The 12,322-nt window shown below is 51.3% G+C and overlaps 1 protein-coding gene across 1 annotated transcript in view; it reads left to right on the top strand.

Annotated features, from left to right (window-relative positions):
• The window catches only part of ENG (endoglin), a 42,984-nt gene that overhangs the window by 20,792 nt on the left and 9,870 nt on the right, over window positions 1-12,322 (top strand). Inside the window, exons 3-9 of the mRNA XM_032165202.2 lie at window positions 5,131-5,271; window positions 8,293-8,455; window positions 8,927-8,968; window positions 9,133-9,298; window positions 9,634-9,760; window positions 10,017-10,191; window positions 10,536-10,678. Coding sequence (XP_032021093.1) covers window positions 5,131-5,271; window positions 8,293-8,455; window positions 8,927-8,968; window positions 9,133-9,298; window positions 9,634-9,760; window positions 10,017-10,191; window positions 10,536-10,678 — 957 coding nt within the window. The remainder of the gene's footprint in view (window positions 1-5,130; window positions 5,272-8,292; window positions 8,456-8,926; window positions 8,969-9,132; window positions 9,299-9,633; window positions 9,761-10,016; window positions 10,192-10,535; window positions 10,679-12,322) is intronic.

Below are 12,322 nucleotides of genomic sequence, written 5' to 3'. Positions count from 1 at the left end.
ATTTTCCACTAAAAATACAAAAATTAGGCTGGGTGTGGTGGCACATGCCTGTAATCCCAGCACTTTGGGAGGCCGAGGCGTGTGGATCATGAGGTCAGGAGTTCGAGACCAGCCTGGCCAAGATGGTGAAACCCCGTCTCTACTAAAAATACAAAAACTAGCCAGGCGCAGTGGCAGGTGCCTGTAATCCCAGTTACTCGGGAGTCTGAGGCAGGAGAATCGCGTGAACCCAGGGGGTGGAGGTTGCGGTGAGCAGAGATCACTGTACTTTAGCCTGGGTGACAGAGCAAGACTCTATCTCAAAAGAAAAAAAAAAAGAAAAAATTACAAAAATTAGCTGGGCATGGTGGCACACACCTGAAGTCCCAGCTCCTCGGGAGGCTGAGGCAGAAGAATCGCTTGAATCCAGGAGGTGGAGGTTGTAGTGAGCAGAGATCGCTGTACTCTAGCCTAGGCGACAGAGCAAGACTCCGTCTCAAAAATATATATATACAAAAATTAGCCGGGCATGGTGGCACACGCCTGTAGTCCCAGCTACTCAGGGGGCTGAGGCAGGAGAATCGCTTGAACCCGGGAGGCGGAGGTGGCAGTGAGCCGAGATCGTGCCATTGCACCCCAGCCTGGCAACAGAGCAAGACTCCATCTCAAAAAAATAATAATAAATAGAAAAAAAAACTAAATGGCACACTAGAATGAAAAAAAAAATTTGTGTTTACAAGTAATTGATCACAACCAGTTACAGATTGCTTTGTTCCTTCTCCACTCTCACCGCTTCACTTGAGGAGCCTAAAAAAAAGAAACAAAATATTTGTGACACATTGAAAATGAAATACTATTATTTGTTCTTTTTGTGTTTTAAAGAGGAAACTTAAAAGCAAAGAGTAATTATGGTATCATTATTGCGTAACAGAAATATTTCTGGGCAGATTTTTCCAGTGGCTGAAACACTGTCTCTGGCTTTGTGACGTCAGTTGGGGAAATGGCAAGATGATTAAAAGTTCAATCTCAAAATTTTCCACTGGTGTCTTCATCTTGAAATATCCTTCCCCTTTTTCATAACTTCGAAAAGAGCTTTTGGATCATCTTTTAGACTGGCAGCTTTTGTATGAGAGCACTGGGAGTCTGTGTTTCAGCAAATTACATTTGTCTTTGTCTTCGTGAGTTGGTGGCAGAGCTTCTGAGGCATTTATCTGTCTTTTTTTTTTTTTTTTTTTGAGGCGTAGTTTCACTCTTGTTGCCCAGGCTGGAGCTCAATGGCGCAATCTCTGCTCACCGCAACCTCTGCCTCCTGGGGTTTAAGCGATTCTCCTGCCTCAGCCTCCCGAGTAGCTAGGATTACAGGCATGTGCCACCACACCTGGCTAATTTAGTATTTTTAGTAGAGACGGGGTTTCTCCATGTTGGTCAGGTTGGTCTTGAACTCCCAACCTCAGGTGATCCGCCCACCTCAGCCTCCCAAAGTGCTGGGATTACAGGCGTGAGCCACCATGCCTGGCCTACCTGTCTTAGTCTCAGCACTCACCTGTTCACATGCCACTAGTTCAGAAAGTCTTTGAGGTCATTCTTTCAATAGACACTGCCTTGTAGATCGCTATGTTCTTTTTCTTCTTGGGAATAAGGTTAGAAAAATGTGCTAGGGAAGGATGTGCTACACAAAAATGTGTAGAAAAATGTGAGAGCGGCCAGGTGTGGTGGCTCACGCCTATAATCCTAGCACTTTGGGAGGCCAAGGTGGGTGGATCACCAGAGTCAGGAGTTTGAGCCCATCCTGGCCAACATGGCAAAACCCCATCTTTACTAAAAATACAAAAATTAGCTGGGCGTGGTGGCATGCACCTGTAGTCCCAGCTACTTGGGAGGCTGAGGCAGGAGAATCGCTTGAACCAAGGAGGTGGAGGTTGCAGTGAGCCAAGATCGTGCCACTGCACTCCAGCCTGGCAACAGAGCAAGACTCCATCTCAAAAAATAATAATAAATAGAAAAAAACTAAATGGCACACTAAAATGAAAAAAAAAGTTGTGTTTACAAGTAATTGATCACAGCCAGTTAGATTGCTTTGTTCCTTCTCCACTCTCACTGCTTCACTTGAGGAGCCTAAAAAAAAAGACAAACAGTGAGCCGGAATCACACCATTGCACTCCAGCCTGGGCAGGAAGAGTGAAACTCCATCTCAAAAAAAAAAAAAAGGTAAAAAGAAAAGAAAAATGTGAGAGTGTGAGAGCACAGGACTGCCTGGGCATGAATCTCAGCCCCTGGCTGACTTCCTGTGTCATCAAAGGCAAATGACTTCACCTCTCAGGGTCTTGGTTCCCTCATCTGTAAGTGAAAATAAGAATGATGGCCGGGTGCAGTGGCTCATGCCTGTAATTCCAGCACTTTGGGAGGCCGAGGCGGGCGGATCATTTGAGGTCAAGAGTTTGAGACCAGTCTGGCCAACATGCTGAAACCCCGTCTCTACTAAAAATAGAAAAATTAGCTGGGCATGGTGGCAATCACCTGTAGTCCCAGTTACTCAGGACGCTGAGGCAGGAGAATTGTTTGACCCAGGAGGCAGAGGTTGCAGTGAGCCGAGGTTGTGCCACTGCACTCCAGCCTGGGCAACAGAGCAAGACTCTGTCTCAAAAAAAAAAAAAGAATGGTAGCTCATGTCTGATATTCCAGCACTTTGGGAAGCCGAGGTGGGAGGATTGCTTGAGGCTGCAGTGAGCCGTGATTGCACCACTGCACTCTAGCTTGGACAACAGAGCAAGACCCTGTCTCAAAAAACAAAGAAAAGCCAGCCTGGCCAACATAGTGAAACCCCATCTCTATTAAAAATACAAAAAATTAATCCGGTGTGGTGGCACACGCCTGTAGTCCTAGCTACTCAGGAGGCTGAGGCAGGAGAATTGCTTGAACCCAGGAGGCACAGGTTGTAGTGAGCCAAGATCGTGCCACTGCATTCCAGCCTGGGCAACAGAGCAAGACCCTGTCTCAAAAAAAAAAAAAAAAAAAAAAAAGGCCAGGCAGGGTGGTTCACGCCTGTAATCCCAGCACTTTGGGAGGCCGAGGCAGGTGGATCACAAGGTCAGAGTTCGAGACTAGCCTGACCAACATGGTGAAACCCCATCTCTACTAAAAATACAAAAATTAGCCAGGTGTGGTAGCAGGCGCCTATAGTCCCAGCTACTGGGAGGCTGAGGCAGGAGAATGACTTGAACCTGGAACGCGAAGGTTGCAGTGAGCCAAGATCGCGCCACTGCACTGCAGCCTGGGCGACAGAGCGAGACTCTGCCTCAGAGAAAAAAAAGAAAAAAAAAAAGCCAACCTGGCCAACATGGTGAAACTCCATCTCTACTAAAAATACAAAAAATTAGCCATGCGTAGTGGTGGGCACCTGCAGTTCCAGCTACTCGGGAGGCTGAGGCAGGATAATTGCTTGAACGTGGGAGGCAGAGGTTGCAGTGGGCCGAGATCGCGTCATTGCACTCCAGCCTGGACAGCAGAGGGAGACCTCTGTCTCTTAAAAAAAAAAAAAAAAAAAATGGTATTTACGTCTTAAGATTGTTGAAAGGATTAAATGAGTTAATGTGTAAAGCACTTAGAACAGTGCTGGGATTTAATAGGCCCTATTTACATGGTAGGTAGGTATTGTTGTTGTTATAAAAACATTCTAGGCCGGGCGCGGTGGCTCATGCCTGTAATCCTAGCACTTTGGGAGGCTGAGGCGGGCGGATCACAAGGTCAAGAGATCGAGACCATCCTGGCCAACATGGTGAAACCCCGTCTCTATTAAAAAAAGTATAAAAATTAGCTGGGTGTGGTGGCGGGCGCCTGTAGTCCCAGCTACTTGGGAGGCTGAGGCAGGAGAATCGCTTGAACCTGGGAGGTGGAGGTTGCAGTGAGCCGAGATCACGCCATTGCACTCCAGCCTGGCGACAGAGCGAGATGCCGTCTCAAAAAAAAAAAAAAAAAAATTCTAAATGTATACACCATTGAACAATTAAAAATTTTAATGCAGTGGATACGTCTCAAGACATAAATGATTTCAACTTCACATTCTTATATCAAAATAATGGCATTATACCAAAAACAACCCCCCAAGATTTTAGTACTTTAAAATGGTAAGACAAGCAGGAATACTGCAAACTGGGAGAGTAATTGTGACTGTCTCATGTGGGCTGGAAGCAGAGCTGTCACTCAGGGACAGCAGGAAAGGTGGTGGGGACGATGGGGCAGGGGATGGCTGCCTCTACGCACAGGACGCTCCCTAAGGCCCAGTACACAACAGGTTCTCATTCGATCCTTGATGGATGAAGTTCAGGCTCATCCCCTTTTTTTTTTTTTTTTTTTTTTTTTGAGACGGAGCTTCATTCTTGTTGCCCAGGCTGGAGTGCAATGGCGCAATCTCAGCTCACTGCAACCTCTACCTCCTGGGTTCAAGAGATTCTCCTGCCTCAGCCTCCCAAGTAGCTGGACACCACCCCACCTGGCTAATTTTTTGTATTTTTAGTAAAGACGGGGTTTCACCATGTTGGACAGGCTAGTCTCGAACTCCTGACCTCAGGTGATCCACCTGCCTCAGCCTCCCAGAGTGCTGAGATTACAGATGTGAACCACCGTACCCGGCCTTTTTTAAGATGGAGTCTCACTCTGTTGCCCAGGCTAGAATGCAGTGGTACCATCTCAGCTCAATGCCACCTCTGCCCCCAGGGTTCAAGCAATTCTTGTGTCTCAGCCTCCCGAGTAGCTGAGATTATAGGTGCCCACCACCACGCCTGGCTAATTTTTGTATTTTTAGTACAGATGGGGTTTCACCATGTTGGTCAGGCTGGTCTCGAACTCCTGACCTCAGGTGATCCGCCCACCTCAGCTTCCCAAAGTGTTGGGATTACAGACGTGAGCCACCACGCCCAGCCTAGTTTTTTTTCTCTCTTCAGATTTGTCAGGCTTACCTCCTTCATTTGTTTAGTGTGAATTCCCTGAGGATGGCCAGAGGGCCAGGCACTACCCTGGGCACTGGGAGGTGAGGGTGGACAGAGCAGGCAGGGAGAGTGGAGTGGAAGCATCCAAATCATCACTGCCTATCTGGGTGGCACAACCTATACAAATCTGACTGGACTGTGTGTGTCTCTCCTCTGTGTCCCCCAGGGCCCGTCACAGCTGGAGCTGACTCTCCAGGCATCCAAGCAAAATGGCACCCGGCCCCGAGAGGTGCTTCTGGTCCTCAATGTAAACAGCAGTGTCTTCCTGCATCTCCAGGCCCTGGGAATCCCACTGCACTTGGCCTACGTGAGTGTGTTCCCTCCAACCCCAGGCTGAGGCTCTGGCCATGGGAGGTCCCTGCTGTCCATCTCTGTGAGTCAGGGTCTCCCACCCCAGTGGCCCGGCCCTGCTTCTCCCTTTCATCCCGACATTATTCACCAGGGTCCTCCCTGGTGAATCCAATGGTCTCTACCAGAGAGAACCCAGAGGGCAGCAGGACTACAGTAAAGAATCTAGACCAAGAGGTGGGAGTCAGGTTGATGTGCAGCCCTGGCCAACTCTGATCCTCTGCGTAGCCTCAGTTTGCCTCTCTGTCCAGTGGGACAACTGAACTCAATATTTTATATGATAATCTTTTCATTGTCTTTGAAAAACTTACACGACATATATTTGAAAATATTTAAAGACAGAAGAAAAGGGCCAGGAGAAAACCTAACAATGTGTTAACAGTGGTTATGGCTGGGAAGTGGGATTAGGAGAGACATTTAGTTGGTTCTTCACACTTTGTTGAGTTTGCAAGAGTTGCTCTAAATGGATTTGGCCTATTTTGGAGAAAAAAATATTTTCAAAAAACTCAAGTTTTCAGGTCAGCTGTGGATTTGGGAAAAAAAATTAAAAACAACCAACCAAAAGCCTCAAGTTTTAAAAGTGTTAGATATGTCCACCAGAGAGAGCAGGTCAGGGAGCTGGGACCCACTGCCAGAGGGCAGGGCTGGAGGAGGTGGGGTGGCTTGCCAGCCCTGCCTCCTCCATGTGGAATGTCTGGGAGGTGGCCCCAGATGTGAGCAGCTGTTGTTGACAACAGAGAAGGCAGAGGGCAGGAAGGGGAGGACCCGGGGAGGCGAGGGGGGAGGGGAGAGCTAAGATAGCAAAGGGGAGAGAGGCATAGAAAGAAACATGCCCATTGAGGGAGGGAGGCAGGCTTGAGCGAAGTTGGGCGTGGGGGACAGGGGAGAAGCTTCCGGACTGGTGACAGGGACAGCACAGAGACAGTCAGACACGACCAAGCTAGCATGCCAAAGTCCTAGGAGGGAGGGGGCCAAATCCAACCACCAGGGCCAAGAGGATTTGACTCCTTGCAGCCCATCCCTCGGCCGCCCAGAAGGGGAATCGAGGTCCCAGAGGGGGCGTGGCCTTTGCCATGGATCCTCCCCCTTCCCGATCTGAGTCCAGGCAGCCCAGGGTGAGGCACGAACATGAAACGCGCCCGCCAGTCGGAAGGTCGCAGCAGCCGCCAGCTCTGACCTTGGCTGCTGCGCCGCCTTCCTCCTGGGGCCGCGCTGCTTCCCAAGCGGGCTCCCTGGGGCCAGTGGCCAGAGGGGACAAAGAGGCCAAGGCGCGGCCTCGGTGCCGGACCCAGTGCCAGGCGACCAACAGACGTCGTGCCCTGCTGTATCCCCATTTTACAGGGGATGACTCAAGGATCAGATCCCTTTCCCAACCCAGCTGTAAAGCCAGTGTCCCAGCCCTTTCCCATTCCGTGGGCTGGGTTCCTCACCCAAGGTGCCCATCACTTTGCCCCCTTGTTGAATCCCTGCAGAGAAGGTATCTGCTTCCTTCTAGATGGGCCATTCTAGGGTGTCTTGTCTACTGTTACCATCTGGCAATCCTCAATATCTAGCTTGGGCCAGGTGACCTGGCTTATGTCTGTAATCCCAACACTTTGGTAAGCCGAGGCAGGAGGGTCTCCTTTTTTTTTTTTTTTTCTTGAGATGGAGTTCCACTCTTGTTGCCCAGGCTGGAGTGCAATGGCCCCATCTCGCCTCACTGCAACCTTCGCCTCCTGGGTTCAAGTAATTCTCCTGCCTCAGCCTCCCAAGTAGCTGGGATTACAGGCACCTGCCACCACCCCCACCTAATTTTTTGTATTTTTAGTAGAGACAGGGTTTCATACCATGTTGGTTAGGCTGGTCTCGAACTCCTGACCTCAGGGGATCCACCCGCCTCGGCCTCCCAAAGTGCTGGTTTACAGGCGTGAGCCACCGTGCCTGGCCAGGAGGGTCTCTTGAGGCCAGGAGTTGGAGACCAGCCTGGGCAACATAGTGAGACCCTCATCTCTAAAAAATAACAATAAAAAATATTTTTAAATCCAACCCGAAGCCCTTTTGCCCTTCTGCTGCTGCTGCTTCATTCAGCTCAATGCCCCTGGCTTTGGAGACTATACACTAAGGAGCTCAGTCAGTGGCCCCAACAGCTTCCTCTGAATCCTTCAGCTTTCCAGAGTCACTCCTCCAGGAAGTCTTCCCTGTCTGCTTTCCCCCTCACCCCCGACCCCCATTTCTTCTGAGGCAATGGCAGGGTAGGCAGTGAGATGCTGGAGCCACCCAGATTCCCCATCCCTGTCCAACCAGGAGATCTGTCTGGCTCCTTTGTTTCTTATTAAATAAAATTCTGTCTTCTATTGCTTCAAATGACTTGATGCATGTCTAGTTTCTGAATGGTAATATCCCCTAGGGCAGGGACCACTGATATGTGTCTTTAATTCATTAATTCATTCATCCATCCCTTTCTTCTTTCCTCCCTTTCTTCCCATAGGCAGGGAGCACCCACCACATGCTGGGTGTCAGGGTGACGCTGGCATGTCAGGATCCTGTGATGGGCCCAGGGCCCAGCGCAAAGTCAGACAAATATTTCTCAGTGCGTACTGTGTGTCAAGCACTGTGCAAGGATGGGCAAGGTAGACGTTGCCCCTGTGGACCCTCAGAGTGTAGGGAGATCCAGAGCCTCAGGGTGTAGGGAAAGACAGCCGCATGATGGCATAGATGTGGGTTGAATGAGAACAGCTCTGGAGGGGTGGGTGATGTTTGGACAGGTGGATGAACAAGGTGGTGTGTTCATCTGGCCCCACAGGTATGGAAGGGAGAAGGGGCTGATCTGACTGCTAGGGGGCTCTGGGCTGACTGCAGATCCACCAGCCAGCATTCTCAGCTCTGGCCTCTTTCTCTCAGCCAATGGGCTGACTCCACAAATTACTTCCTGACCTCCTACATGGGATGGAGAGGGCACAGGGCCAGGAACAGCGTGCTGAGCCTCCACATGTCTCCCCAGAATTCCAGCCTGGTCACCTTCCAAGAGCCCCCAGGAGTCAACACTACAGAGCTGCCATCCTTCCCCAAGACCCAGATCCTCGAGTGGGCAGCTGAGAGGGGCCCCATCACCTCTGCTGCCGAGCTGAATGACCCTCAGAGCATCCTCCTCCGACTGGGCCAAGGTCAGTTTCCCCAGCAACCTCTCTGGGCTCACGACACTGCTCCGGAGGAATCTGAGCTCCTCTGGCCCACACCTCAAACTTGGGCACCAAGAGTGCAAGAGGGGACACGATGTGCCACAGTTCACATACCACAAGCCAGGGCTGCCGTGGGACAGTGATGGCTCCTCCACCAAATATCAGATTGAAACATGTGAAATATGCCAGTTTTTGACCTAAAAAAACCCCAGCATTTTCATATGATTTATTGTGTATCTACTATGTGCCAAAGCCCTATTATGCTAGGCACTTGGGGACACTTTGGGGACACACTCAGGCCCTGCCCTCCTGGAGCTGATACTGTGATGAGGGAGGTGACAATAAACATGTACATGTACACAGATAAATCTATAATTTCAGGTCTTGCTGGGTGGTTTCGGGGCGGCAGCTTAATATGTGTCATGGGCTCATCCCTTATGTTAACCCTGTTGACAGATGAAACAGAGGCCCGGGTACTTGCACAGGGTCACTTGGCAGGTAAGTGGTGGAAGGGAAGTTCGAACCTAGGTCCTCTGACGCCTCTCCCCCTCTGCAGCACTGTCCTGCCTGCCCCACCACTACCTTTGGCTGTGGGTGAGGGTGGGGCTCTGTTAGGTGCAGGGCTGCTGGGTGAAGGGACTGAGGTGCGCGTGTCTCTGCAGCCCAGGGGTCACTGTCCTTCTGCATGCTGGAAGCCAGCCAGGACATGGGCCGCAGGCTCGAGTGGCGGCCGCGTGCTCCAGCCTTGGTCCGGGGCTGCCGCTTGGAAGGCGTGGCCGGCCACAAGGAGGCGCACATCCTGAGGGTCCTGCCGGGCCACTCGGCCGGGTATGGGTCTCGCCCCGCCCCTGACACTAGTCCCCACCCCGAGAGACCCCCCCCTCCACCCCCCGCCCCCTCTCCGGTCCCTTATAAAGCCCCACCCCGGTCCCAGCCCCAGCCCCGCCGCAGCCCCGTGAGAGCACAGTCGCCTTCCCCTACTCTAGGCTACGCCCCCTGTGGGCCCCTTCCCTTTGGGCACAAGCCTGGCCCCAGTCCCATCCCTATCCCATAGACCCACACCTGGCCAGGTAAGAGTGCAGCCGCCGCCCACCCGATGCCAGGCCTCGCTCCCCGCCTGGCCTGTCCGCTTCAGTGTTCCATCCGTGGCTGTCTCCCCACAGGCCCCAGACGGTGACGGTGAAGGTAGAACTGAGCTGCGCACCTGGGGATCTCGATGCTGTCCTCATCCTGCAGGGTCCCCCCTACGTGTCCTGGCTCATCGACGCCAACCACAACATGCAGATCTGGGTGAGTTTTGCGCAGCTCCTGGGACACAAAACCCAAACTCCCAACCTCTGGATCAGGGAAGTTTCCTGGAAAGGTGAACCCCTGAGCTGAGTTGAAGGACAAATCACCTATGCCCATACGTGAGGGAAGGGGCCAGGCAGAGGATGCAGCAGGAGTGGGGATACAGCAGGACCCAGGCCTGGCATAACGCTGGCTGGCCTGCTGTGGCACAGACTGTGTCCATGGCCCCCTGTTCTGCCTCTCTCCCCACCATTAGACCACTGGAGAATACTCCTTCAAGATCTTTCCAGAGAAAAACATTCGTGGCTTCAAGCTCCCAGACACACCTCAAGGCCTCCTGGGGGAGGCCCGGATGCTCAATGCCAGTGTTGTGGCATCCTTCGTGGAGCTACCGCTGGCCAGCGTCGTCTCACTTCGCGCCTCCAGCTGCGGTGAGCACCCTTCCCCTGCCCTTCCCTTCCCTTCCCCTCCCTTGGATCAGTGGCCACACTGTTGGTGAAGCACCTGTGTGAGCTTGGGCAAGGTACATCAGCCTCTCTGAGCCTCATTTTTCTCATCTGCACGTGGGAACAATGGGAGTAGCTAATCATAGAAGAGCCTGAGAATTGCTTGAAACCAGGAGACGGAGGTTGCAATGAGCCAAGATCGTGCCACTGCACTCCAGCCCGGGTAACAGAGCAAAACTCTTGTCTCAAAAAAAAAGAAAAATGCCTGGTGTGGGCGCCCTGTGATCACACAGTGACCATCTGCCTGGCCTGCCTCTGCTACCCCACAGGTGGTAGTCTGCAGACCTCACCCGCACCGATCCAGACCACTCCTCCCAAGGACACTTGCAGCCCGGAGCTGCTCATGTCCCTGATCCAGACAAAGTGTGCTGATGACGCCATGACCCTGGTACTAAAGAAAGAGCTTGTTGCGGTAAGGGAACTCCTGCCCCTCTGGCTCAGGATGACATGGACATCTCATTCCTCCCCTAGCCCAAGACTCTTGGGGTCCTAGCCCAGGCAGGGGGGCAAGTCACATCCCTCTGCAAGCCTTAGTTTTCCCACTTGTATAATGGAATTTATAATGGTACCTACCACGTGGTGAGAATTAAAGGCGGTCTGACAGGCCGATCACGTGGCACAGTAAGATGTGGTACATAGTAAGTGCTTGGTAAATAATGCCAGCACTAGGTAGTTGTCATTATTAATCCTAAATGCTCCCTGAGCTGGCTGGTCACTTAGCAGAATACCCACGCAGGCCGGGCATGGTGGTTCAAGCCTGTAATCTCAGCACTTTGGGAGGCCAAGATGGGCGGATCACTTGAGGTCAGGAGTTCAAGACCAGCCTGGCCACCATGGTGAAACCCTGTCTTTACTAAAATACAAAAATTAGCCAGAGGTGATGGGACACACCTGTAGTCCCAGCTACTTGGGAGGCTGAGGCACAAGAATCGCTTGAACCCAGGAGGCAGAGGCTGTAGTGAGCCGAGATCACACCACTACACTTCAGCCTGGGCAAGAGTGAGACTCTGTCTTGAAAAAAAAAAAAAAAAGCCGGGCGCGGTGGCTTACGCCTGTAATCCCAGCACTTTGGGAGGCCGAGGCGGGTGGATCACAAGGTCAGGAGATCGAGACCTTCCTGGCTAACACAGTGAAACCCCGTCTCTACTAAAAATACAAAAAATTATCCGGGTGTGGTGGCGGGCGCCTGTAGTCCCAGCTACTTGGGAGGCTGAGGCAGGAGAATGGCCTGAACCCGGGAGGCGGAGCTTGCAGTGAGCCAAGATCATGCCACTGCACTCCAGCCTGGGCGACAGAGCGAGACTCGTCTCAAAATAACACGTGCTGGCCAGGCACAGTGGCTCACACCTGTAACCCTAGCGCTTTGGAGGCCAAGGCAGGCAGATTGCCGGAGCTCAGGAGTTTGAGACCAGCCTGGGGCAACACGGTGAAACCCCATCTCTACTAAAATAGAAAAAATTAGCCGGACGTGGTGGTTTATGTCTGTAATCCCAGCTACTCAGTAGGCTGAGGCAGGAGAATCACTTGAACCCAGTAGAGGGAGATTGCAGTGAGCTGAGATTGCGCCACTGCACTCCAGCCTGGGCGACAGTGAGACTGCGTTTCAAACAAACAAACAAAAAACATGCTTTAAAAAATATGTGAAAATTAGAAAATCTTAACCCTCTGACCCAAAGACAATGGCTGCCAACATTTTGGTGTGCTTCTTTCTGGAGTGTTTTCTCTGTGTATTTCTTATATTGATGTAATCATAAGGGATGTGTTCATTTGTCTCTTGCTATTTCACTTAATGTATTTTTAGAGCTTTGACAGCTGTACCTAATATCATGTTTAATAAGCACATATTATTCCATCATATTGACATGCTATAATTAACTCCTCTTCCCTTGTTACACATTTAAGTTGTTTCCAACTCTGTAGTATTATAAATATGCAAAAAATGTCATCGTGCGTGAAACATTACTTCATATAGGATTATTTTCTCAGGGTAGATTTCCACATTAGTGGAATTACTGAGTCAAAATGAATGAAGTTTCAATACCTGTTGCCAACCCAC

The sequence above is a fragment of the Hylobates moloch genome, unplaced genomic scaffold (genome assembly GCF_009828535.3).
Source record: "Hylobates moloch isolate HMO894 unplaced genomic scaffold, HMol_V3 SCAFFOLD_10, whole genome shotgun sequence".
Taxonomy (NCBI): Eukaryota; Metazoa; Chordata; class Mammalia; order Primates; family Hylobatidae; genus Hylobates; species Hylobates moloch.
This window is presented reverse-complemented; position numbering and strand designations above follow the sequence as displayed.